Genomic DNA, 26055 nt, shown 5'->3' with positions numbered 1-26055 from the left:
GTGCAGAGCAGCCCACAGCGGTGGGCTCTGCTTTTGGTGGGTGCCTGTCACCCTCTGGGGGTGTTGGCCGTCCCCTGAGACACCCAGCGCCGCCCGTGAGAGCATCCCCCAGCCCTCCCCGGGGCGGCGGTACCAGGGAGTGTGTCTCTTTAATGAGGCTGGGCTTGGAGCAGCTCTGCTGCTGGCACGGGGAGTGAGGGATGGAGCGAGGGCGGTGAAGGAGCCAGTGCCAGAGAGGGAGCCTGCAGCAGGGAGAGGCAGCGAAGGACCACTCATCCCCCTGGGTACCGCAGCCCCCCCAGCCACAGGGGCAGGGAAACCCACCCCCAGGGCAGAAGGGTCTGCAGAGGGCAGGGACCCAGCAGGTGCTGAGCCGAGCCTGCAGCCCCTGTGTCATCCTCCTCCTCCTCCAGGTAAGGGCTGGGGTGGGGGGCGAATCTGGGACTGTGGTGGCCTGGGACTCTGTGGGTATCCTGCAATTCCTGGGTGCCCCAGGGTCACACACCCACTGTCGGGGTAGCCCCGGATCACAGGAGGGGTGAGAGGTGGGAGGTGAGGCAGCAGGGCTACAAAAAGTGCTGAAATCACCATCTGGCGTGGACCCGAGAGGGCTGGCTCTGAAAACTGCTGGGAACGTGCCCCAGGGTGTCAGCAACCAGTCCCTGGCCCACGCCACACATGTCCCGTGGCCAGAGGAGCAGTGGGGCCCTTCTGCAGGGCTGCCCTGCTGGGATGTGCCTGTGTCAGGGGAAATCTGTGGGACTGGGACATTTTTTTGGGGGAGGGTTGTCTGGGTTAGGGTGCATCAAGGGCAAGTAACTCCTGTTCCCTGGCACGGGGCTGGGGTTCTCCAGAGGTTTTAGCGGCTCTGGGGAGGCGAGAGCAGCAGGACAGGTCCTGGACACGGTGATCCTGGTGTCGTGTGTGTGCCAGGGCGTGTGTGCATGAATCACACGTGTGTGTGTGTGTGTGTGTGTGCAGCAGGCTCTGCTCCCTTGTCCCAACTTCCCAGCAGACGGAGCAGCAGTGCCAGGCAGGGGACAGCACCGCAAGCTGGAGCTTTGGGCTGGGGACAGCCCTTTGCCCCGTGCCCTTCGCCGGCAGCTGCCAAGGAAATCCCTTTCCCCTCCACTCCCCCTCTTTGGGCTCTCTGCAGAGCAGTGTGCCCCATGGGTGCTGGGCAGCGGCGCCGTCACCTCTGGCCGCCGTGGCCTCCTCCCTGCTCCAGGAGCTGGGACGGACCCTGCTCTCGTGCCCCGTCCCAGCGGAGCGATGCACGGACGTCCCGCAGGGAGGGGAGGCGAGGGAAGCAGGTGGTAACGCGGACGAGCAGGAGGGCCAGCGATGCCTCCTCGCGCCAGGCGCTGCACAGAGGCTTGGGCCCCTCTCCTTCCACCCTCTGCTTGTACCAGCCCGTGCATCTGTCAGCAGTGGAAATTTCTGCTGGGTTTGCCTGTGCTGGGGCTGGCCTCATCCTTCCCCAGGACCACGCTGCACCCCGGCGCGGGCGGCCGTTGCGGCAGCAGGTGAAACTCTTGACAACTTTGCAGGCAGCCGAGGAGGAGCCGTGGAGCTCAGGCTGCAGCAGCCTCGCTAGAAAACAGCCCGCCCACGGGCGAGAAGAGAAACACTAAGTTATTCTGACCTAGAGAAGAGTCAGCTCCTTCTTGCCTTCACAGAGGGCTTTTTGCCGCCGGCATGGCGAGCCGCCCCCAGCCCCGCTCATGCTGCAGCCCCCTCTGTATCAGGGATGCTGCTGGTTAAACCAGCTCCTGCGGGCAGCAGGTGGGAAGGGAGGAAGAGGAAGGGGCTGCGAAGGCACTGGTGACCATGCTGGGGATGGGGAGGGGGCCAGGGACCTGTTGATGATGCCACGCTGGCACCTGGGGACAATTTGCTGCCCTGGGGGAAGAGGACGAAGAGGCTGGGGCAAGGACCATCGGATCTGGTTTTATTCATTACCACGGGGCTTAGAGCAGGCAGCACGAAGCGCGGCAGGGCCAGATGGGGCCTGTTTACTCTGCGAGGGTGAATGTAAAGAGAAGTGATAAAAAGCAGCCGGGATGGCTTCTCCGGTAAGTCCCCGGCAAACAAGCCGGCGGTGCCCCGGCCAACGGGCGGCACGGCAAATAGCAGGCGCGTTGCTGAGCATTAAGCCGGGTGCCTTGGGAACAAATGGAAGGACTTCGGGGTGAAATCCGTCTTTAATGGCTTGATGAGACTGGGCTGGGGGATTCTCGGACCCCAGAGCCCGGCTGGGCGCTGTGGTCAGGGCAGGACCCAGCTGATGATGTTCCCGGCGGTGGCATGGCTGGTGTGGAGGAAAACTGGACTGTGGAGGGACCTCTTGCCACCTCATGTGCTGGGGGACTCAGCAGCGCGTGCAGCATCCTGCACGCAGGGTGGAGGATTGGCGGTGGCGGGGGGGTAGTTGGGCAGCCAGGACCTGCCAGCATAACCCTGCGATGCCAGCTGAGCAGGTAAAGAGCTCCCCTCCGGTGTAATGGACTTGTTTTCCTGGGATGCAGCCACGTTGCTAATGTACTTCTGTGTGTCTCGGGGGCTCTCTGCATGAGCCAGCCATGGGCTTGGTCCCGGCCCTGCCTCTGAGGACGTGGCCCTGCTCCGCTTTCAAGGATGCTCAGGGAGAGGCACCCTGTGACCGCATGCCGAGGGCACCCCGAGCCTCCCGTTACCGATGCTCGTACGAGCTGTTCCCAGGACAAAGGCCACCAGAGTGATGAGACCAGATGGTTCACTCGTACCTGGCCTTGTCCTCGCCCCCGGTGTGTTGCACGCTGAAGCGCCGGCACACGGCGTGACGCGGGGACCTCGCCGCTGTTGGGTGGCATGCACAGGGTACAGTGCGGAGGAGCAGACCCACGCACGCTGTCCACGGAGAGGCAGGGCTAAGTCTGACCCAAATATTTTACGTGAATATCAGATGGCACAGGGTGGGGTAATGTTAGAGAGATGCTTTGGCTCCGGGCAATCATTTGGGATGCTGCTCCCAGGTGGTTTTCCGAAAGAGAGGAGAGGTGTGGAGTGGGTTGGTGCCCCAGCTGGAAGGCATCCCCAGCCGCTGCTGAAGGGTGGAGTGCTGGATGGGTCCATCCCTGGGCAGAGCCTTACTCACCCAGAGGCAGAGAGCATCGTCCCCCGAGCCAGGCTCCCCCCGCAGTGCCTTCCCCTCTGTGCCGCTCTTAGTGCAGCGCTGACCTTGTTGTTAATTATTAAACCCCCAGCAAACACAGCTCACTGTTTTGTCCTAGTTACGCCATGGGCTTCTCACCCTTCTTTTTTTTTTTTTTTTAAAACAAATTACCCTGGTAACCTCTGTGGGTGGATGGAGATGGGAGCAGCAAATGCTCCTCTCCCAGCTGGTGCGGGAGATGGTCTGGGGAGGCTGTGGAGCCACCGAGCTGCTGTGGGGTGGCTGAGAGATGGGCCGCGTGTGGCTGGCTGTCATCCGGCCTGCCTCGGAGTCCCTGCTTGTCTGCCAGGGCTTGGGACTGGCATGTAACTGCTGCTGCCCACAGGAGAAGTCTGCCCAGCAGACAGGTTTACTTACCCGTGGGGTAGAAGAGCTCTCTGCGGCTCCTGTGGCTCCAGACCTGGTTTGCAGGTGGGCTGGGGTCCGACCAGAGACCTGGGTCCGGGTCCATGTGTTTTGTGGATGCTGCAGAGCGGCGTCCTTGGGATGAGGAGGGCCGGGGACCTGCTCCCCCCTTGCAGACTGGGCAGATGGAAGCAGCTTGCATGCACAAGCCCCTTCCCAGCAGAACCCGACCCGAGCACCCAGCACCTGCCTCCCCTCTGCCCGCAGCTGCCCACTGAGGGACCATGCCAGGCCTGTACGCCCTCTCCTCCTGGGCGCCTCTGCCCCTGAAGAGCTCCAGGGTGAAGGCTTGTGCCAACGGGTACTCCCTGAGCATCACCGCTCACCTCGTGTACACCAACCCCCACGAGGAGCCCGTGGAAGGTAAGGGGGAGCTATCGGGGCTGGCAGGGACCCCGGCTGCCTGCACGGCACCCTAAAAGCACCCGTGCTGGAGAGCATCCCATCTCCAGCCCACCTGTGTCCTGTCCCCCAAACCTTGCTCAGTTCGGGGAGCAGAGGCCAGCAGTGGTGGGGGCACCGCCAACACATGGCATCGCCCCGCGGGCAGGAGGAGAGTATGACTGAGCAAAAACATTCCCATCGCTGAGGAAGAGGGGGATTTCATCCTCCCTGCCCTCCTCTGGGCTAGTGAGGCTCTGGGTCCCCCTGTTGCCCTGCTCTCATGCATCTAAATCGCCCTGCGAGTCAGACAGGCTCTTAGCGGTGCTGCCACGGGCTGTACTGTGCCAGGGTCTGCCTCGGGGCTCTCTCCTGCCCGCAGGCATCTTCATCTACCCGCTGGAGGAGTCGGAGGTTGTGGCCAGCTTCGAGGCGGTGGTGGGCAGCCGGCGAGTGACGTTCCAGGTCCAGAACCGGCACCGGGCGCAGGACTGCTGCCTCCAGTGCGGCCCCAGCCCCGGCCGGCCGCGCCGCTGTGCCAGCGGTACGTGATGATCCTGTTGGGTGCTCCTGGTACGCCCGTGGGGGCACGGGTGATCCTGTTGGGTGCTCCTGGCTGGGAGGCTCAGAACGAGCAGGGATGAAGCATGGGGGGACACGAGGGGCTGAGAGCCCCTGCCAGGCGACCCTGATGCCTTGGGGAGTCTCTGGGGCTGGAGATCTCAGCCTCCCCTTTCTCCTCCCTCCGCCTCTCCCAGGGCTTTACCCATCCTTTTGCATGGCCCTTGTTACTCCTGCGCTCTGTTGTCCCCTTTGAGCGTAATTAGTGCAGTTAACAACACCCCTCCCCAGCCTCGCACACCCCACTGACCCCCCACCATCTCTCCCCTGCCCAGGCCACCTCGTCCTGGATGAAGATGCGGAGCGCTCCACCTTCGTCATCGTCACGGGCGCGCTGTGCCCAGCGGAGAGCCTGGCCGTCACCCTGAGCACGGCGCAGGAGCTGGCCACGCTGCCGGACGGGGCCCTGCGCCTCCTCCTCCCCCCCGTCCTCACACCGCGTGTCCCCACCGTCCCCGAGAGCGAGCCGGCAAGCTTATGTGACGACAGGTTGGCCCTATGGTGATTTTCATGGCTTCCTCAGTCTCCACCACCCCGGGGGGGGGGATGCTGATGCTGGGCGAGCGGGGAGGGGGGTGGGAGCCATCACCACCTCTCCCCTTGCAGCCCCACCAGCTGTTTCGGGGGACCGGGTGCCCGGAGCCAGCCGCCCCCCATGGCACCTGTGGAGAGCGTGGATGTCTTTCGGGGACGGCCCTGCAACCCTTTTCCTTACGAGTTTGCCTTTGAGCTGCTGGTGAAGGGCCCCTGCTTGCTGGCAGGTAGGGGGGTGGCTCAGGCAGTGTCAGTTCATTGGGCAAAACCTCCCCAAAATGTGGGCAATGTCCCCCCAGGACGGTGTCCCCTTGGTCCCTCCATGCTTCTAGGAGGATGGGAGCTCCCTTCCCCGAGCATTCTCTTGCACTCCCTACACACAAAGAAGTCCTTTCTCCATCCCACCCCGGGGCTAGAAACCCCCAAAGTCACCCCACGTGTGGCTCTGGGCAGCGCTGGGTCAGCAACCGGCTTCCCCAGGGAGATGTGATGGGTGGGGGAGAGGACGGGCGAGGAGGGGAGGCAGGTCGGTGGGGACACGCTCCTGGCCACCGGCCCAGTTAATCCCATTAGAGCTGGCAGGGAGCAGCCACCGCCGTGGCACTGGGTCCGGCACAGGCGCGGAGCTGGGTGGTTGGGAGTGTGTGAGGGGCTGCCCCGTTACCTCCTCCTACCTGCAGGGCTGGAGAGCCCATCCCACACCCTGCGAGCCGACGCCGACCCCTGGGCCAGCTCTGCCGCCACCACCTGCGTCACCCTGGCCGAGCCCCACCGCTATGACAGGGACCTGGAGATCATCCTCTACCCCTGCGGTGAGGGGGGACGGTGCCCTTGGCAGGTTTGGGGGAGATGGGGCATCGCCCCAAAAGCATCCGGAGCATCCCCCAGCCCCCTGTGGCACGGGGTGGCTCTGAAATCCCTGTGCCCCCCAGAGCCCCACCACCCCCACCTGGTGATGGAGGATGGCACCATGACGTACCCCGAGTACGAGGCCCACGTCCGGAGCCGCCGGGATTACATGCGGATCGCCAGGAAGGACGGCAGCGGCAAGAGACAGGTGACAGGGCACAGCCACCACCGGCCCGGTGGGGGGGAGGAGGAAGAGGGGAGGTGGTGGGATGGGGGTGTGGAAGACCTTGGCACGGGCTGGGGTGGTGCGAGAAAGCCCCCGGCCCGCCTGGCTCGCAGGTGGCTTTCGTGCAGAAGCGTTTCCACAAAGACATCTTCCCCAACCCTGTGCTGATGCTGAACTTCTGCCCGGCTGCGGAGGGTGTCCCTGGGGACCTGCAGAGCATCACCCGTGAGGTCCTCTTCCTCGTTGACCGCACCGGCACCATGAGCAGCCCTGACCTTGACAAGGTCAAGGTGAGGCACGGCCGGGGGGCCAGGGATGCTCCTGGGTGGCCGGTCCTTAGCAGCCCTCCCCGGTCCCCGCTGTCATCCCAGGAGGCTTTGCTGGTGGCCCTGAAGAGCCTCCCATCGGGGACGCTGCTCAACGTCGCCGTCTTCGGTGCCGACATCAAGCCGCTCTTCCCATCCAGCCGCCTCTGCAGCAACGTGAGTGCCACCGGGCAAAGCCCCCCACCAGCCCCTCCCGTCCCTGCTCCCGGCTCCCTGGCGTGGGGCCGGGGCTGGCGAGCCGGGGACCGCTGCGAGGTCGGCTCTTGGTGCGGGCAGGAGACGCTGCGGCGCGCCTACGAGCACCTGGGTGCGCTGCGGGCAGGCACGGGCGGCACCGACCTGCTGGCAGCGCTGGGCTGGGCGCTGGCACAGCCCCTCCACCGCGGCTACCCCCGCCAGCTCTTCCTCTTCACCGGCGCGGCGGCGGGCAACGCGGGCAGGATCCTGCGGCTGGTGCGCAGGCAGGCCAGCACCGTCAGGTATGGCACCGGCACCGTGGTGGGGTCACGGTGCTCCCCACGTCCCCTGGGCTGTCCCCACTGATTTCTCCTCCTGCGGCCCCAAATCTGGCCTCCACCAGCCCTGAGGGTGTCCTTCACCCATCGCATCCCCCAACCCCACCGGCTCCGCTTCCCCCAGCGTGCCCCCAACCGACGCCCCTGCCCGTCCCTGCCGCAGGGCTCGCCACCGGGCTGCCCAGCCCCGGCACTGGCCCGGCCATGACTTTTCATCGCCCGCCCCTCTCTGGCAGGTGCTTCAGCTTCGGCATGGGCCCGCGGGCGTGCCGGCGGCTGCTGAAGGGCATGGCCAAGGTGAGCCGGGGCTGCGCCGAGTTCCTGAGCCCGGATGAGAGGCTGCAGCCCAAGGTAACGCCGGGGCAGGGACGGGGGGGGGCGCGGGGGCCACCGTGGTGCCTGACACTGCCTCCTCTCCCCGTCCCAGCTGATCAAGTCCCTGAAGAAGGCGATCGAGCCGGCTGTCAGCGACATCACCATCGACTGGTACGTCCCCGACAGCATGGAGGCCCTGCTCTCACCCACCGAGCTCCCAGCCCTCTACCCCGGCGACCGCCTCGTCAGCTACTGCGTCCTCTACAGCATCGCCCGCTTCCGCGACAGGCGCCCGCCGGTACGACCGGTACTGCACTGGCAGGGGGAGGATGGCACGTCCCCAGTGCCACCAGCTTCTCCCCGTGCTGGGGGGGCTGATGGCGGTGCCACCTCTTCGCCAGGGCCAGGAAGGGACTCGCCAGAGCTCCCGGGGCTCAGCCGTCCCCTCCCAGGAGGAGGTGCCCCGTCCCGGGGACAGCCGCCAGCCGCCCCGGAGCACCCCGGGATCTGGGGACACCTCCCTGGAGATCTCCATGGGGGGCACGGAGGTGTCGGAGCGGAGTGAGTGGGGCTGGGGCCAGGGCTGGGGCGGGGGGCAGGCGTGGGAGCCATGGGCTGACGGGGTATGTGCTTGCCGGGCAGGTACAGATCCCGTGTCAGGGGGAGACATCTGGAAGCGGATTTACCAGCCGTCCTACATCCAGGAGCAGTACGTCCTGACGCACTGCTCCGTCAGCACCGACCGCAGCCAGGGGCTGCTCTCCCACAGCTCCACCAGCAGCGAGTCCACCGGCTCCCGTGACGTGGCCCCTGAGGGCGGCTCCTCAGCCCCCGGTGCAGATGCTGCCTCCCAGCAGGGCCAGAAGAGCCTGTCCCTCTGCGAGTCCTCCACCAAATCCGCCCCGCTGCCCTCTGCCCCCACTGGCACCAAGGTAAGGATGCCAACGGGGTGCAAGGGTTCACAGGTGGGGGTTTGCTCCCGGCTTAGCTGGGGTCTGGCTGCCTCATTGCACCCAGGCACATGGCTGCTGGGCTGGAAACTGGAGCGTTGTAGCCTGGATTTTAAGGAAGGATCAGTTGTGGGTGCCACAAGGATGCTCCTCGGGTGGCTTTATCCTGCTGGAATGGGACAGCTGGGGACCAAGCAGCCAGTCCCCCAGCTCCCCGAGCTGGTAGGCAGCTGGGTGGCTAACAGACCTCCCAGTCAGCTCATATCCTCGTTGATGCCACAGAAATTAAGTGAAACTGGCTGGGCTGGCATCAGATAACGAACCTGCCAAAGTGCAGAGGAGGGGGTGGGCTCCAAGCTCCCACCTGGCTCTTTCAGCCCTTGGCCAGCGCCGCCCTGACGCTTCGTTAGCGATGCGCCGTGTCCCTACTGCTTCATGTCTGGGTTTAAAACCTAGCCAGGTCGCTGGGATGGGGACAGGCAGCTCCCCCGGTGACGATGGCCCCGCGGCTGGGTGAGGCCAGCTGTCACCCAGCTCCAGGACACGTTCCTTCCCGGTGGCACGGGTTAGGTAACCCGCTCCCGCCGCACAAGAGCACAGCTGGTGCCCTTTGCTGCCGAAATGTCAAGCGTAAGTGATTTCCCTGCCGTGTAAACGATCCTCCCTGGGCTCCCTGCTGCCGAGGCAAGAGGTGGCATGGGCGCCGCTGCCCTGCCATAGCCTTTAGGTGAAGCATCTCAGTGCGGGGACATCTCCCTGTGCTGGGGACCGCATCCCACCTGAGCAACCGAGCTAAGCCCCTGGCCCCAACACACAAAACTCCCCACCAACTCCTCCTGCCTCGGCATCAGCCTCAGTCAGCCCTGGGGATGTTTGCAAACTCCTCTCTCAGTGCCGTCGCTCGTTCCCACGCGTACGAGGAGCCTGGCGAGCATCGCCCACTGCCCTGGGAGGCTGCGGGTGCCAGCCTGCAGAGCGGTGGGGCTGGGTGTCAGCCAGTGGCTCCGGCCAACAGCCAGCTGGGGCCGCAGGTGCCCATCACGGCTCGGCGCAGTCTGGGCTCGGTGCCGGTGCCTCTGCCAGGCTCACCATCAGCCTCCCCCTGCCGCAGGTGCCGGTGGCCCTGAGCACGGAGGAGCTGGTGCGGCGGAAGAAGGCGCTGGCACGCACCGCCCTGGCCGGCCGCAGCTTCTCCTCGCCGCACGGGGAGCTGGACGCCCACCGGCTCTGCCAGGCCCTGGAGAAGGTGTCGCAGAAGAGGAACCAGTCCCTGGAGGGGAGGCTGGATGAGCTGGGACCCCGGGCACGGCGGCTGCAGCCCAGCGCGGTGGAGTCGAGTGCGTGCTGGCTCCAGGGGGGCGAGGGCAGCGGGGACGGAGCTGGGTGCCCCCCGCCTCACTGAGCCCCCATCTTGCCGTTGCCCAGATAACCTCCTCTCGCCCACCCACCTGGACTGGGACATGCTGGTGGAGCCCTCCTACCTCTTCAGCGCCTCGCCGGTGCTCGAGCCAGGGGAGCCCGGCACGGGCGATGCCAGCTTGCCCCTGCGCTGCCAGGTGGTGATCCACGCGCTGCAAGCCGGCAAGCCGGTGTCCTGGGAGGTAACGGCCTCGCTGGAGCCGCTGCTGCAGCCCCGGGAGGGACCAGGCAGGGAGGACCCCCCGCACCGGGCGGGCAAGGCCTGGGAGAAGCCCCTGCACCGCTTGGCAGCACGCTCCGTCATCTGGGACAACGAGAACGCGGCGCAGCGGGAGGCCGAGCTGGAGCAGGGTGGGTGCCGGTGCGTGTCCCCCCGACCCCGGTGCAGCCCCGGTACCCCCCCTCTAACCACCTGGCTCCGGACAGGTTTCGCCCGCCGGTTCCGCCTGAAAGCCGTGCAAACCAGCAAAGCCTGCAACGTGCCTTCTCTCTACACCCGCCTGGTGCCCGTGGACGGTGCCACGCAGGCAGCCCTGCCTGCAGCCCCCGAGGTGTGGGGCACAGGTATGGCCAGGGCCTGGCACGCTGGGGAGGGGGCAGCGAGGGGACGGAGGGCTGAGGTGGCACCGTCCCTTGCAGCCGGCTCGGCCAGCCGGCCACGAGCCGCCGCGGCAGGGAGCGGGCACCACAGGAGCTCCTCGGCGGGCCTGGGCCAGCAGCAGGATGCGGAGGAGCAGAACGAGGCCCCCATCGCTGCAGGTACCCATCCAGGCCCCTACACCAGCTTGTGCTCCCCAGGGACCTGCCTGGGCACCGGGGTCCCTGGGGACCCTCAGCTCGCGGCTTCATGGGGCCAGTCCCAGCTGGAGGCTGTGGGTGCCCGGGAAGAGGCATCGGTCTCTGCCCCACACTGGGGGGGACATGGGGGCGGCAGCTCTGGGCCGGGAGGGTCCCAGGAGCCCAGAGGCCCTCAGGGCTTTGCTCTTTTTGCAGAGCAAGACGAGACCCCCGGGTCTCCGGCCAGCGTCTCCTCCCCGACTTACGGCTGGGAAAAGCAGAACTGCTCCAACGGTGTGTCCAGGGTGGAGGGGACAAGGGCTGGATGGTGGGGGACGGGGGGGTGCCCCTGGCACCCCATTGCTGGCAGCTGAGAGCTGGAGCCTTGGCCGTGCCCACGCCTGCCCTTGCTGCCCAGGGCACGTGGGCTGACCCGCACCGCTTTGGGTGCGTCACGGTCCCCGCCATGCTCAGCTCTCCCCCCTTGCAGGACCCCCAACCAGCCCCTCCAGCACCTCCGTGGGCTCACAGAAATCTACGGAGAGCATCGCTGGCTCCAGGTGAGGCTGCGGGGTGGGGGGAATGTGGGGGTCCAAAAAAAAATGTCACATTGCGGGGAGAGGAGGGCAGTGCCCTTCTTGGGTGGTGTGGGTGGGGTGTCCCCTGCGAGCTCCTGTGGCTAAAGCGGGGTTTTAGTGCTCCAGCCCCTTCCCTGCAGCAGGCTGGGGTCCAGCTGCCCTTCAGGAATTGCCCCTCCCCATTAACTCCCGTTTGCCCCACAGGTTTAGCCTGAGCAGGTGCAGGGGGCCCGGCCTGGCGCTGCGTCCGCACTGCCTCAGCCCTGAAAGCGAGTGCTCCAGCAACCACGCCAGCCACGACTACCTCCCGCTGGTAAGGACCCGTCCCCATCCCACCCGGGGCGGGGGGCCCGAGCAGGCACCTTCCCTGCTGGGCTGCAGCCGAGCTGCCCAGGTGATGCCCAGCAGCACCAGCACCCGGCTGAGGATGCAAAGCCGGTGGGTGCCTGCTCAGCACCGCTGCAACCTTGAACGGCCCTGGGGGCTTTTGCGAGCTTGGGTGTGGGGGGGGTAGTGGACAGTCCCTGTGCCCCAGGGACACTCCTGCAGCCTCCACCACTGGGTGCTGGGGGCCACGGTGGGTCTGCACCCCTGCCTGGCCCTCCCAGTTGCCTGTCCCCCCCACTGCAGGTGCAGCTGCAGCAAGCCCAGGGGCCGTTCCAGCTCACCGAGAGCTTCTCTGAAGTGGTGCAGATCCCCCTGGACCGCCTGTGCCGGGCCTCCCCCTACGCCTCCCACCGAGCCAGCCTCAGCCCCACGTCCCCGGGGGCCAGGAGCAGCCCCGAGGCAGGGCCCGAGGGCAAGGAGCCTGCCGCAGCTCTGCAGCCCGGCTCGCCCCCGTCCCGGAGCACTTGCTCCGAGGTGCCCAGCGCAGCCGTCTGGGCGCAGGCAGACAGTGGGCACGGCTCCGAGTCCGACACCGGCCCCCACTCGGCCGCCCCCTCTGAGGCCAGCGTGAGCTGGCAGGACGCAGGGCCTGAAGACCTGGAAAGTGCCAGCTGGGCCACGGCGGTGGCCTTGGCGTGGCTGGAGCATCGCTGCGCCGGCTTCTTCGAGGAGTGGGAGCTGGTGGCGGCCAAGGCGGACGCGTGGCTGCGGGCGCAGCGGCTGCCCGAGGGGGTGGACGTGGGCTGCCTCAAAGGGGCGGCCAGGCACTTGTTCCTGCTGCTGCGTCACTGGGACGAGAACATCAAGCTGAACATGCTGTGCTACAACCCCAACAACGTCTGATGGCCGCCGGAGGGGCCAATAAAGACGCCTGGCTCCGTGCTGCCTGCACAGGCGTCTCTGTTATGGGCAGGGAGCCATTGGCCCCGTCGGGGCTCACCAGAGCCCTGTGGGGGGGGTCACCCCCTTCCCAGCCATCTCCCGTGGGAGGGAGCAGACAGGGGACTAGGAAAAGCCATGCTGGAGGGATCCCTGGGCTGCAACAAGGTGATTCAAACCTTGAGGCAAAGCGGTTTTGCAGATCCTCTGTCTTAACCTCACCCCAGAGGCTGCTCCTCTCCCCCAGGCAGCACTCTCCCAGGGCTGGGCAGGGAGCTCCCACGGCCCTGGCGGCTGCTCTGCCTCCCTGCAGGTGGGGCAGGCCGAGGCACCGCCACCCCCACACTGTCACAGCATGAGGACGCTGCGGCCAGGGAAGGGCACACAAAGCCCCCTTTATTGGGGAAGTCCTGCCTGCCAGGGGTCCCCACGCTGCCCCCTTTGCACAGTTCCAGGGCTCGCAGCCCTCCAGGGATGGCCGGGGGCAGCCTTGGAGCCCGGTGGGGAAAGAGCAGGCAGAAGGGGCAGTCCCAGAGGCCAGTTCCCATCGTCTGGCCAGCCACACTCTCACTGGGCCTTCTTGGAGAGGACAGCTGCAGGCTTCTTGCTTGTCGGGGGTGTGTGTGGTGTCGGCAGGGGCGCTGTGCCATACCAGAGCTGGAGCAGGACCAGTCCGTGGCAGATGTGGAGGGAGATGGAGCTGCAGATGGTGGAGGGGTAGGTGTTCCAGCAGAGCTCGATCACTCCCAGCAGCAGCACCCTGCAGAGGGGAAAGCTGGGGGTCGGCATGGGGGGGACAGACAAGCCCCCCTTGCTCCCAGACACCCCAGCAGACGGGTGGTCTCCCCTCCGTGGCAGCACGTACTTGGGCATGTGGGCGAGCTTGGCGGTGGGGGTGCACCAGAGGAGGTAGGGCAGCGTGTGGAAATACCAGACGTAGAACTGGTAGTGCAGGGAGCGGCTGCAGCAGACGCCCAGGAAGTTGGAGGAGAAGAGGACGAAGACGATCTGTGCGCTGGCATTAAAGGGGCAAACGCAGGAGGCCAGAGGTGTGATCCTGCAACAGCTCCCCAGCCCACACGGCCCGGCTCCTTCCCCCAGGACAGGCTGGTCCCGACAGCACGGCGGGACCGGGAGCCTGCGAAGGCCAAGCCCGAGGTCCACCCTGCCCTGCCCTGCCTTCTCCCCCCTCCTTGCTGCCCACCCCGCCAAAGGATATTGTTGACAGTCAAGGGAGGGGATGTGTGTTTCCTTTCGGCAGGATCCTTCAGCAGAGCCAGGATGCTCTCTTTGGACCTAAGGGGGAAGCACAAACATCGATCTCAGCTGCTGAAAAGTCTTTCCCACCCCGACCTTCCCCTGTGAGCCACGATGCCTGGGCAGCACGCTCCCCGAAACAGAACAGTAACTCCCACCCCGTCCTGCCTGCAGCCCTGGACCTGCAGCACTGTGGGGACAGGGGAGTCACAGACCCATATCCTGCACCATGGGGGCTGACGGGGACCAGCACCCGTGGGGAACCCCGGGTCTCACCTGTGCCACCGGTGCAGTGCAAAGAGCCCCAGGCCAGTGAGGTGAGCCAGGAGCAGTGTGGCGTGGAAAGCCCGATTCTGGAAAACGTCTTCTGGGAGGAAGCGCCAGTTCACCGTCCACTTGAACTGGAACTGGCGGCCCAGGTCGAAGGAGCGAGTCAGATACCCTACGGGGTTCACCAGCAGGAAGGGCAGCCCCAGAACCACCTGCAGAGACACACCAGCACCCACGCAGCAGCCATAAGCCAGGTCTCTGTCACCCTTGCCACCTCCTGACAACCCCAGCACCATGTGGGGCGACAGGGACAGACAGATAAAGATGGAAGCCCCATGAATTAGACTATTTATCAACGTCCAGCTTGCTGTGTGGGGCCAACTCAGATGCTGGTGCCACTGTCTATCCACCCAGAGGTCTCCAGCCCCCAGGACCGCCAGGCAGGATGCTGTGATGCAGGCAGGGCAGGCCCCTGCCCATGGGGCTGCCAGCCTGCCCCTGTAGCCGATGCGAACAGGGACCCACCTGGAGTAGGGCGCAGATGCAGAGCTTGGGGATACAGCCCAGGAGACCGAACCGTTGGAGGAGGAGGAAGAGAAGTCCAGGTGCGAAGAGCAAGATGTTCATCTTCACGGACACAGCCAGGCTGAGCGGAAAGCTGCGTTACCACTGCGGCCCCTGACACGGGTGCCCAGGCAGCCCTGGGGCCGAGCTCGCTCACGCACGCAGCACGCCATGAGGAGCAGCCTCTGCCCTGCCCCCAGACCCTCACCTGAAGAGGAGGCAGCCCCAGGACCAGCGCTCCTCCAGGAAGAGGTTGATGGCGAGGAAGAGGATGGCCACGGCAACGGGGTCATTAAATAGCCGCAGGACAAAGATGGAGTGGATGCGGTAGGAAGCACAGCACATGAAGAAGAAAACATACGGGGGGACCTTGCAGGGGACAGAGAGACATGAGGGCAGTCAGCAGCCTGTCCTGGACCCCCTGTGCTGCCACCGATCCCCTCCAAACCTCAGATCCCAACCCTGAGCTCCTGCCCAGCCCGTTTCACCCGGTGAGGACTCAGCAGAGCAGGAGAGGCCCCGCGGTGGCCGGCGAGACCCCCTGGCTGCAGGCTACCTTGTTGGTTCGGTAGTAGATGCGGAAGACGAGGAGGAGGTTGAGGAGGTAGAGGCCGGCGAAGAGGTACTGCGCCAGGCGGACATCGGTGCCACGGCCCGTGGCATAGTACAGGCCCAGGAAGATGTAGACGAAGCCGGCAGGGTATCTGCAGAGAGAGGGGAGTCAGGGGCCAGGCCCTGCTGCCCCCAGGGACCCCCCGTGCGGGGGGAGCTCGGCCATCCCTGTCACTCACACCAGCGGCCCCGTGTCGCCCTTCAGCTGGGTGTAGTCGAGGGTCCCGTTGGCAAAGCCCTCCACCTCCGCCATGTAGGCCTTCCAGTCGATCTCGGTGTCTGCGGGGGGGGGGCGGGGGGTCAGGCGGGGTGAGGGGGCACTGCGGGGAGGGCTCCCCCACCTCCCTGCCCCACGGCCCTGCCCTGCGCCCCCCTGCCCAGGCTCCGGCCCTCAGGCCCCATCCAGGGCCCCCTGCCCCCCCTGGGGATGCTGTCACCCACACGGGCCGGGCGCGGCCCTGTCACCCTGCCGGCGAGATCACGCCCCCCCCCCCCAGCGCTGCGCAGCCCGGGGACGCGCTGTCACCGGCCCGCAGCACACACACCGCCCCCTCGCCCCGGGGCCAGCCCCGCCACCCCCCGGCAGGGCCTTCCCCCGCCCCGCCGGGCCAGGCCGGGCCCCGGCACTCACAGGGGACCCTGCGGATGACCCAGAGGTTGACGCCGCCCTCGGCCAGGCAGAGGCAGGCGGCCACCAGCGGGGTGTAGCGGGGCTCCAGCAGCGCCGCTCGCCGCTCCCGCCAGGCCCGCCGCAGCGCCGCCGCCCCCCGCCCCGCCGCCATGGCCGCGCCGCGCCGCTCCGTTCCGTTCCGCTCCGCTCCGTGTTTCCGGCCGGAGCGCTTAGGGCGGTGCAACCGGCCACACCGGAAGCCGCACGTGGAGGGGCGGGCGGCACGAGCCGCCCGGTGCCCCCCCCCGCCCGGTATGGAGCGGCAGCGCGCGCCCGTCACCAACCGCCGGTACCGTCAGCGCCGCTTCTGGGACGAGCTGTACCGGCGGGAGGGCGCCGAGCCCCGCGAGTGGCTGGGGGGGCTGGCCCGGTTCCTCCCGCAGCTGCAGCCCGAGCTGCGCCCCGGTGACCGCATCCTCGTCCTCGGTATGTGCCCGGTGCCCAGTGTCCGGGGGGGGAGAGGGAGGGAAGGCGGGGCTCGGGGTCCCGCCGGTGGATGCGCTGGCCGCGAGGGGGCGGTGCGGCACCGGGCCGGTACCGGAGGCAGCGCCCGGCCCGGCGGAGCTGCCCCGCTCCCGGGGGTGCGGGCGGTGGCCGGTGTAACCCCTCCGTGATCCCCCCCGCGGGCTGATCTGCTGCTGATCCGCCGCCATCCCGGCGGGTTCCCCGGGGCGGGCAGGCGGGATTAGGGGGGTGTCATCACCGATCCTGTTAGCGGATCAGCCGCCGCCAGCTGCGCTTCACCGCCCCCCCCCCCTCCCCGGGATCCCCTCCGGGGAGCGGCGGAGCCCTGGGGAGCGGGGAAGGGAAGGGGCAGGGATGGGGTCCCTCCCACCTTCCCAGTTAAGCCCCCCCCGGTGCTGCCCACTGCCCTAATTTGCCCCCTGCCCAACCGCAGGCTATTGGGGGGCACGGCACTGTGTATGTGGGGGGGACTGGGGACCCCCTGCACCCCCCTGCCTCCTGCACCCTGCCCCGGGGTGGGGGGATCCAACGTGCGGGGGCTGCTCACCCCCCGCGCTCCTCTGGAGCCAGGAGCCTGAAGCACCCGCCTTGCAGCAAGGGGGTAATTAAGAACTAGCCCTTCATTCGTTAATTAGCAGCAAGGCGATGACCCGCTCTAGCTGCCCTGGCCCACCCGCACCCTTCCCTGGGTGCGAGGGAGCAGGGTTGGGGTGCAGGCAGCCCCCCGCCCTGCCCTGGGCACCCCGAACCCCGGCTGAGCCGTGCCCCCGGTGCAGGCTGCGGCAACAGCGCCCTGAGCCACGACCTGCACGAGCTGGGCTACTCCGACATCACCAGCGTGGACTTCTCCCCCGCCTGCGTGGCGGCCATGCGCGCCCGCTACGCCCACTGCCCCGGCCTGCGCTGGGCCGTCATGGACATCCGCGCCCTCGCCTTCCCCGACGCCTCCTTCGACATCGTGCTGGAGAAGGGCACCCTCGACGTCCTCATGGTGGAGGAGACCGACCCGTGGGACGTCTCGCCCCGGGCGACCGCTGCGATGCACCGGGTGCTGATGGAGGTACGGGGTGGGGAGGGTGGGACCCCCTCCCCGTGTGGGGTGGGTGAGGGTGCAGAATGTGCCCTCGCCACCCTGCTTCCCTGGGGCCATCTCAGATGGTGACTCTCCTCCCACCCCGTCCGGTGCTACCCTCTCTGCTGCCCTGCAAAGGGGCACCCGGGGGGCTCCCAGCAGACCCCCCCACCCCATCGCCTGCTCCCCAGGGTGGGTGGATGGAGCAGGGTGTGTTCCTGGGGACCCCATGTCCTGCTGGGGGACTGAGTGACCCCCACTGTTTCTTTGCACTTTAAATACGAAGAGGTGGCAGTAAAAACGTGCCCCATCCTGGCGTGGGTGAGTGTAGGGGCACCCCAGGGTGACTGGAGGGGACCTCAGGGGGACACACCGAGGTGGCCCTGCCCGCCCAGGGCAAGGTGATGACCGCGGGGCTGTGACAGGCTCTCACATCACCCCCCCCACCCCAGCTGCGATCTCGTTAGCCGGGGTCCCCATCATCTTCCCATCATCTGGTCCGGGGTTGCCATGACAACCCCCATCATCATCGACAGGGCCGCGGCGTTGCCACGGGGACGGGCGATGCCTCCGGCCCCGATTAATTGGTGGCAGAGGCAGGGACCGGATTGAACCTGCTCCGGCACGGCACGGCACAGCGTGGCACGGCACGGGGGTGCGGGTCCCGGCAGCCTCCCCCGCCCCAGGGCAATAACTGCCCGGGTAATTAACTGCTGCGCCTGCCCGGCACCCTGGGGTGCGCACACGGGGTGCTGGGAGGGTGCTTGTGGCTACTGCCCCCCCATCCTTTGTCGCCCCCCCAAGCCCGGGAGGGAGCGGGACCCCAGGCGCTGCGGGCAGCGGGGCTGTCCTCGCCATCAGGCCCTGCCAGCGCTGCTGCCTGTCCTTGGCGTTCAGCCAAACCGCGCGGATTTAGCTCTTTTTTTTTTTTTTCTCTTTTTTTTTTCCCTTTTTAATCCCCCGCTCAATCCCTGCCCTCCCCCAGCATCGCTGGGCACCGGCCGGTCCCCGCTGTCCTCGTCCCTGGGGGGATTCGTGGGGCCTTCCCACCCACTTTGCTGCTTTGCCAGTCCCTCCGCGGGGGTCCAGCCGTGGCTGGCACCCCCCTGCTCACCCCCCACCCTGCTGGGATTTCACAGCCTCCTCTCCCTGGGGGGGGGATGTAAAGACCCAAAAATCTGCCCTGCCTGCGGGGATGCCCCGGGGACAGCCCTGTCCTGGTGATGAGGAGGGGGCGATGGGTCAGTGCCAGAGTGGGGGGCAGCCGCCCTCGCCCCCCCGCACCGGCGGCGGATGGGAAGGGTTCCCGCACCCGTCTCCAAGCAACGGCCCTTAGTGCTCCATTAGCGAGGGATGGGCTGGGGGATGCGGGATGCCTCTCGCTGGCTCCAGCCGGAGATCCCTGCCTGCCCCTAGCCCCGGGGACCCCCCCCGCACCCTTGGGGAGCCGAGGGGTCTTTCCAGGCTGGATGCCTCTGGCGCGTTGCAGGCTGGGGATGCACAGACCTGCCTTCCCCTTTTCCTGGCCAAAACCACTAAGGTTTGGTTCAAAAGCCCCCCCCCCGCAGTGCGGGGGGGACACACAGGCTGCCCGCTCCCCTCTCCATCCCTGGCCCCAGCCAGCGCTGAGCGCCGGAGCTTCCCAGCAGGATTAAACCAGAGCTTGGGAAACCCCCCCTTGGCCTCCAGCCCTCTCCCTCGCCGCGGTGGCCCTCTGCCCTTGCTGGGGGGGTGTCTGGGGGTGTCCCTGCCTGGGGCAGGGTGCCGGGGCCGGGGGGCTGGCCACCCGCCCGCCCCGGACACTGCCTTTGCATGCCGAGCACGCGGGCGCTGTCCGTAAAAGCCTTTTGACATTGGATAAAGCCAAGCAAGAAAATTGATGTTCTTTTCCATCCTGTTAGCAGGGGCTTAGCTTCAGCGGGGAGAAAATGGTGATTAAAAGGGTCGAGTCCTTTCCCATCCAACCCCCCCACCCCACCTCGGGTGCTGGGTGTTGGTAGTGGGTGGCACTGGGTGCCCTGGGGAGGGGTGGGTGGGATGGGGGTCCCACGCTGCTCTGGGGGGGCCCTTGCCTGGGAGGGTGCAGCCTTTCCCTGTGCCAGGGTTGGGTCTCCGTGCTGTCTGCTGTGGGTGGGGGCAGAGAGTTTTGGGGTACCGGGAGAGGTTGTGAGTGGGGACCCATGTTCCCCGTTGCCACCGGGCTGTGGGTGGTCTGGGGACATGTCAGAACTGGGGGGGGTGTGCAAGGTTAGGACGGGAGATTTGGGGGTGCACTGGGAGAGGCTGGGGGGGACCTTTGGCAGATGGTGATGGGGGTCCCTGGGGATGGGGCCATCCCTGCCAGAGGGGATGAACCTCACCGTGTCCCCCCCTCCGTGTCGTGGGGATTCTCCTGCCGCAGGTGAGCCGGGTGCTGCGCCCAGGGGGCTGCTTCATCTCCATCACCTTCGCCCAGCCCCACTTCCGCAAGCCCCACTACGCCCAGGAGGCCTTTGGCTGGTCCCTGCGCCACGTCACCTGCGGGGACGGGGACGCCGGCACCTTCCACTACTTCCTCTACGTCATGCGCAAGGGGCAGCCCCTGGACGCCCCCGACCTGGCCCTGGGGCGACGGCTGCACCAGCCCCCCCCGCCGCCCGCCCCGCCGCCACCCCCAGCCCCCCCGGACGACGACGATGAGGACTATCTCTTTGCCATCCAGTTGTGACCCGGGGGGGGGGCTTCCCCAGCCTCCCCCCACCCAGTAAAGCCTTAAGCTGCTCCACCCTCGTGGGTTGGGGGACGGGGAACCAGTGCGTCCCACCCTGAAGCTGTCCAGTGATGTGAGTAATGGGAGAAAAGCGGGGGGGGCTTGGCCTCCTCCCGGGGGACAGCGGGATGTGCCAGGGAGCGGGAGATGCTGTGCCCCCCCCGGCCCTTCCCTCGCCCGGCTGGAGAGCAGCCAGGGCTCGGGGCTTTGCGGCTGGTAATGAAACCAAATCAGGTTTAATTCCACCCATCCATCTTGCAGGGAACGGCTCCCTGCCCGCTCCCCCCTCCCCGGCACGGGCAGCTGGGCTGGGGTGGGATGGGGGGTGCTGGCACTGGGTGCAGGGAGTAGGATGGGGGGTGCCTGCTGCCCCCCCATCCTGCCACGGGACCCCTGGACCAGCCTCCTCGGCCGTGGGGGTGCGCAAGGGCACCATGTCCTTGTCACTGGGGGGGTCATGCCAGCGCAGGGCTGGTGGCACCACGGGGCGCGTGTGCCCCTGTCCTCCTCCATCCCCGCTCCTGGCTGCGGTGACAGCCCCGGTGCCGCACACACCTGGCCCGTGTGCGCCCGTGCCTGGGGCCGGCAGCGCAGTGACAGGCGTGTGCCGGGGCTGGTGACCGGCGTGCCACTGTGTGCCGGCTGCGCGTGGGTGCTGGCGTGGTGGCTGCAGCGGGGGCTACCGGGGGCATCCACAGGGGCTGTTTGGGCACCAAACCCCCCTGGGGCGGGCGATGCCCGGGGGCATCCACAGGGGCTGTTTGGGCACCAAACCCCCCCGGGGCGGGCGATGCCCGGGGGCGCAGAGAGGACTCCTCCTCAGAGGGACGGTGGTACCGTACTGACGAGCCGCCAGCCCCCGGGCCGCTATCTGTGGGAAAAGGTGTAAGTGGGTCAGCTGGTGGCTCCCACCGTGCCGGGAGCCAGCGAAGGACTCTGGGGGCAGCCCCCCGCCCCACCATGCCCCCCCATCCCACAAGCACCCCTAAAACCCGCCGGCGGCTGGGAGGGACGCAAAGGAGCAGGCGGCTGCAGGCCTCGCCTCGGTACATGAATGTATTTTATTCATCGCATTTTGTTCACCAGTACAGTGAAAAATGGCATTTAAATTTACAATGGATCATTCGTAGAACATCATGACACAAGTATCTTTTTTTTTTTCCTTTTTTTTTTTGTGGTTTTTTTTTTCTCGGTTTTGTTTGGTGGTTTTTTGTTGTGTGTTTTTTTTGCGTCGTCTTCTCCATAAATGCCACTCGTAGGTTATTGAAAAAGATGACGAGTTTCTCATGCACATCAGACCCCCCCGAGAAGCTTCTTAAAAAATAAAATTAAATTAAAGTACAAAATTAAAAACAACGACTCAGGCCGGTCCCTGCCCTCCCCGCTCCCGCCCCCCCCCCAGCCCCACTACCCTCGAGCAAGCGGCAATGCGGCGACCCCCCGGCACCCCCAGCCCGCCCGAAGGGCTCCGACCCCGGCACTGCTGGGAGGGGACTGCGGCAGCCCACGGTGCTGCCGAACCCTGCGGCCGGTCCCGCTGCCGGGGGTGGGGGTCAGGCCGGGGGTCCCCGCTCCCCTCCCTGCATCTTCAGCTTTCCTTGCGCTCCCTCCATCTTTCCTGCCCCCTCCCTTTTATTTCCCCCCCCTTCGTTTTTTTCTTCTTTTTTTTTCTTATGGAAAAAAATATGAACCATTTTTGTTTGTTTGTTTGTTTGTTTTCCCCGGTGCGGTTACTTCGACATCTCACAACGTCAGCAGATCGTTTTTAACAAAGATTCGGATATAAAAATACAAATATGAGGAGTTTTCTGTTTAAAAAGAAGCGTGCCGGAGTGGTGGGACTGACCCTCGGCCCCAGGGCCGGGCGCCCGGGGCCACCAAGCTCATGCAAAAAACGATGGAGCAAAAAATGTCTCTGGACAGCAGCGCTCCCCCCACCCCGCCCCAGGATTTTTGGGGACCCCCCCACCAAGGAGGACGGGGGGGATGCACCGCAGAGCGGGGGGTCTTTGCCCAGGGTGGGGGGCTCGGCGGGTTGTCCCCCCCCACCCCAGCCCCGGGGGAGGCGGAGGGGTAAAGTGCATGGCTCAGGGAGGGGGGGGTGGTGGCCGCAGAGTCCCCCCCTGGGCCGGGGTGGGGGGACACGGGCATGGCCTCCCCGTCCTGGTGGGCGGCCCAGGCAGCATGCGGGGCCGGGAGCAGGGCACGGCCTGCGGGTCCTGCGGCGGGTCCGGCTTTACACCCCCGGCGGCGACTTCTCCGTCATGCCCTTGAGCACCTCGTCTATCCGGTCATCCTCGATCACCACTGCGGGGACAGGCGGGGGGGGCGCGTGGGCGAGGGGACGCGCACCCAGCCTCTGCCCCCCCACCCCACCTCACACCCCGCTCAGCACCCCAGCACGGCTCCAGATGTGCCCCCCCCGCCAGATGCTGGGCAAAGGGGTGCAGGTGGGTGCAATGGGGATGGGGGGGGTCGCCGCCCCCGCCTGGCTTGCGTAGGGGCAGCGTGTCCCCCCCCATCTGCAGCCAGCCGGCCGCCTCTGGGTGGGTGGTTTGGGAAGGGGGGGGCAGGAAAGACCAGGAAGGACCCCCCCCTCCTCTCTGCGGCAGGCGCTGATGAGAGCAACAGGACTGGAATGGGTAATGACCCAGCGGGGAGGGCACCGCCAGCTCGGCGGGGGTGGCAGCCAGACACCCCCCCCCCCATCAGCATCACCCGCTGCGCAGGACACCCCCCCCCCCCCCCTTGCCATCGGCATCACCATGGGGAGCCGGACAGCCCCCCTGTCAGCACAGCGGGCTGCACGGACTCCCCACCATCAGCACCACGATGGGAGGATGGACAGTCCCTCCATCAGCATCACCCTCCAGACAGCCCCCCCACAGCATCACCCACTGGACAGCCCCCCCCCATAGCACCACCCGCTGGGACGCTGGAGAGACCCCCCCCATCAGCATCACCGTCGGGGGACTACACAGACACCCCCCCCACATCAACATCACCAGCTGGGCAGATCCCCCCCATCACCATCACCCTCAGGGGTGGTAGACAGACACCCCCCCACCAACATCACTACTGGGGTGTTCAGCAACCCCCCATCACCACCCTGGGGACAGATTGGCCAGACCCCCCCCCATCACCAGCATCACCAGGGGAGCAGCCAGACCCCCCACCATCACCACCAAGGGGGAACTGGCCCCCCGTCACTCCCGGGGGGGTCTGCTAGACCCAGACACCATCACCACAAAGTGGGGGGCAGGTGGGGCAGGTAGCAGCTCATCCCCCCCTTGGGGCTGGGGTGTATCTGTGCTGGGGGGGCTCTGTTCCCCCCCCCTTTTGCCCCTGCAGCTCAAGGAGGGGTGTTTGCCTATGGGGGTCCCCCAAGCAGGTGGGGTGGGGGCTGCAGGGAAGGCAGGGGCCATTCTCGGGGGTCCCGAAGGCATCGGGGAGGATGGATGGTGACAGATTGGGGTGCGGGGGGGGGCATTTATTTGGGTCCTGATGGAAGCAGGGGAGCTGCTGATGGGGGTCTCCGCAGCAGGCAGCAAAGCAGGGTGGGGGGCACACAGGTTCATGGAGTCTTGGGGGGACAGTAAATGGGGGGGGGTGTTTGTTGATCAGCATCACCGGCGGCTGCTGATGGGGGTCTCTGCGGCAGGCAGACATGTGGAGGGAGAGAGGTCTGTGCGGCTGGGGGGGCTGTTCCTGGTGATGCTGGGGGGGCTTGTTTGTAGGGATGGGGAGGGGGGGCCGTCCAAGGGGATGCGGGGGCAATCCCAGGGGTGCTGAGGAGCAGTTCCGGGGGGGTCCCGGGGGTATTCGCGGGTGTGCCGGGGGGCAGCCCCAGGGATGCTGCAGCGTAGTCCCGGGGGCAGCCCCGGGCTGCGGGGCGTGTGGGGCAGCGCTGGGGGGGGCAGCGCTGGTGTCTGGAGCTGGGGCCGGGGGGGGCTGCGGTTCTAGGGCAGTGCCGGGTGCCGGTCGCAGAGCTGGGGGTCCCAGGGATGCCGGGGGTGCTGGGGGGCAGAGCTGGAGATTCTGGGGATGCCTGGAGCAGTGCCGGGGATGCTGTGGGGGTGAGGCGGGGTAATGTGGGGCAGAGCCGGGGGTGCTGTGGGGCAGAGCCGGGGGTGTCAGGGGACAGCGCTGGTGATGCGAGGCAGAGCCGGGAGTCCAGGGATGCTGTGGGGCGATGCCGATGGTGCCGGAGGGCAGTGCCGGGGACGGCGGGGATGCAAGGGCAGATCCGGGGGTCCCGGGGATGCTGTGGGGCAGATCCAGGGCTCCCGAGGATGCTTGTGGGGCAGAGCCGGGGATGCAAGGGCAGATCCGGGGGTCCCGGGGATGCCGTGGGGCAGCGCCGGGGATGCAAGAGCCGGTGCCGGGGATGCTGGCGATGCCGCAGGGCAGATGCGGGGGTCCCGGGGACGCCGTGGGGCAGCAGCGGGGATGCCGTGGGGCTGAGGCGGGGGTCGGGGGGCAGAGGTGGGGGGCGGGCGGTACCTCTCTTGGCGCGGCCGATCTGTCCCAGCTTGGGGGGCCGCTTGCCCTGGTTGCCCCCGAAGAAGGCGTTGGTGTCCTGCAGGCGGCAGCTGAAGGGCAGCTCCCCCGCCTCGGGCTCGGCGCCGTAGCGGCCCACCTTGTCCTCGCCGTAGGGCAGCACCTGCGACATGGCGGGGCCGAGCGGGCCGAGCCGCGCCGCGCCGAGCCGGGAGCCGGTCTGCGGCGGCGGCGGCGGCGGCGGGGAGGAAAGCCGGGCGGAAGGATGAAGTCATGCATCCGGGGGGAGCGGGGACCCCCCCGGCGGGGGGCGGCTCCGGAGCGCCGCGGCCCGGCACGGCACGGCCCGGCCGGGACTGGGACCCCCGCGGCTGGTGCCCGGTGCCCGCCCCGTTGGAATGGGCAGACCCCCCCCGCCCCAGCCCCAGCGCGGGATGGTCCCCCCGGCACAGCCTTGGGGGTGCCCCTAAACACGGGGTGCCCCAGTGGAGCGGGGAGCCCCGGGCACAGCTGGGTACCCCCGGGTCGGGCAGCCAAGGACCACCGGGCCCTCCCTCAGCGCACCGAGGTGATGCTAAACAGACGCCCCAACACCCGGCTCTGGTCCCCCAGCCCACCCCCAGCACCCCCAGCCCAGCTCCCAGCCTCCTCCAGCCCGGCAGGCTCAAGCCCCCCAGACCGGCTCCCACCCCAGGTCTCCCCAGACCCCCTTTTTTGCCCCTTGCCCAACACCTATCCAGACACCCCCTCCCACAGCCGCCCCAGTGTTGGGGTCCCCCATGGAGCCACACCGGTCCTATCCCAGCCCCTGCCAGTCCCCTTGGCCCCCCATGTGTGAGTCCCTACATATGCGTGTGCATGTGTGCGTACACGTGTGCCCGTTGCGTGTATTCGCGGGGCTGTGGGGGGCACATGGGTGTGATTCTGCAGGTGCCCGTGAGCGTGGCCACGGAGGGGCTGTGCCCCGGAATGCCCCTTGCCCCACGGTTTGGCCCTTCCCTGAGGGGTCTCTACAGACAAGGGGTGCCATCCCCCAGGGGGACCTGCCATGGGTCAGCAAGGAAAGACCTACAAGAGTGGCATCAGTGCCACCTCAGAGCGCAGTTTGTGTCCCCTCTGCACACCCCTGCCCTGGCCCTTTCCTCCTACATTTTCCGCTGCCAGGGCAGTGATTGCACTGATTGGCATTGATGGCCCTGAGTGGCCTCACCTGGGACCCCCATCCTGGTCACCTGGGGCTGGGGGGCTATTTAAGCTCAGTCTGGGGCTGCTGCTCCTTGCCTGAGCTGTAGGTGTAGCCCTGGTTTTAGGAATTATTGATGATGGTGCAATGATGATACAGGCTGGTTGGAGAGGGCCACCCTGTCATGGGGCAGCCCTCTTCCTGCTGCTCCCTCATATCCAGGTCCCCCAGCTCATGTGAGTGCGCTGGGTTGCAGCAAAGCCAGAGACCTGCGTGGCAGCAGCACGTGCCAGCCCCATACCAGCCCCGTGAGAATCTCCCTCTGGGTGTCTCAAGG

At 67.1% G+C, this 26055-nt stretch overlaps 4 protein-coding genes across 4 annotated transcripts; 2 read left to right on the top strand and 2 right to left on the bottom strand.

Moving 5' to 3' along the window:
* Positions 1-3843: 3843 nt before the first annotated feature.
* VWA5B2 (von Willebrand factor A domain containing 5B2) lies at positions 3844-12340 on the top strand. The gene is made up of 21 exons (XM_068406722.1): positions 3844-3982; positions 4383-4544; positions 4897-5122; positions 5228-5382; positions 5836-5967; positions 6088-6212; positions 6344-6520; positions 6602-6712; positions 6833-7035; positions 7308-7422; positions 7499-7684; positions 7788-7947; positions 8029-8318; positions 9448-9673; positions 9762-10106; positions 10182-10319; positions 10395-10514; positions 10749-10826; positions 11023-11092; positions 11315-11423; positions 11741-12340. The coding sequence occupies exons 1-21, from the start codon at positions 3844-3846 to the stop codon at positions 12338-12340; spliced, it is 3867 nt and encodes a 1288-aa protein (XP_068262823.1).
* A 405-nt stretch (positions 12341-12745) lies between these two features.
* Positions 12746-15861, bottom strand: ALG3 (ALG3 alpha-1,3- mannosyltransferase). Its single transcript, XM_068406747.1, has 9 exons — positions 15711-15861; positions 15259-15358; positions 15024-15171; positions 14676-14836; positions 14429-14549; positions 13910-14115; positions 13596-13672; positions 13242-13386; positions 12746-13136 (listed from the first exon to the last, which is right to left on the bottom strand). The coding sequence occupies exons 1-9, from the start codon at positions 15859-15861 to the stop codon at positions 12944-12946; spliced, it is 1302 nt and encodes a 433-aa protein (XP_068262848.1). The 3' UTR covers positions 12746-12943.
* Positions 15862-15956: 95 nt separating this feature from the next.
* On the top strand, positions 15957-21745 carry EEF1AKMT4 (EEF1A lysine methyltransferase 4). Its single transcript, XM_068406748.1, has 3 exons — positions 15957-16175; positions 16991-17274; positions 19688-21745. The coding sequence occupies exons 1-3, from the start codon at positions 16004-16006 to the stop codon at positions 19991-19993; spliced, it is 762 nt and encodes a 253-aa protein (XP_068262849.1). The 5' UTR covers positions 15957-16003; the 3' UTR covers positions 19994-21745.
* A 93-nt stretch (positions 21746-21838) lies between these two features.
* Positions 21839-24758, bottom strand: CAMK2N2 (calcium/calmodulin dependent protein kinase II inhibitor 2). Its single transcript, XM_068406749.1, has 2 exons — positions 24539-24758; positions 21839-22342 (listed from the first exon to the last, which is right to left on the bottom strand). The coding sequence occupies exons 1-2, from the start codon at positions 24705-24707 to the stop codon at positions 22272-22274; spliced, it is 240 nt and encodes a 79-aa protein (XP_068262850.1). The 5' UTR covers positions 24708-24758; the 3' UTR covers positions 21839-22271.
* Between the last annotated feature and the right edge of the window lie 1297 nt (positions 24759-26055).

The sequence above is a fragment of the Nyctibius grandis genome, chromosome 8 (genome assembly GCF_013368605.1).
Source record: "Nyctibius grandis isolate bNycGra1 chromosome 8, bNycGra1.pri, whole genome shotgun sequence".
NCBI lineage: Eukaryota > Metazoa > Chordata > Aves > Nyctibiiformes > Nyctibiidae > Nyctibius > Nyctibius grandis.
This window is presented reverse-complemented; position numbering and strand designations above follow the sequence as displayed.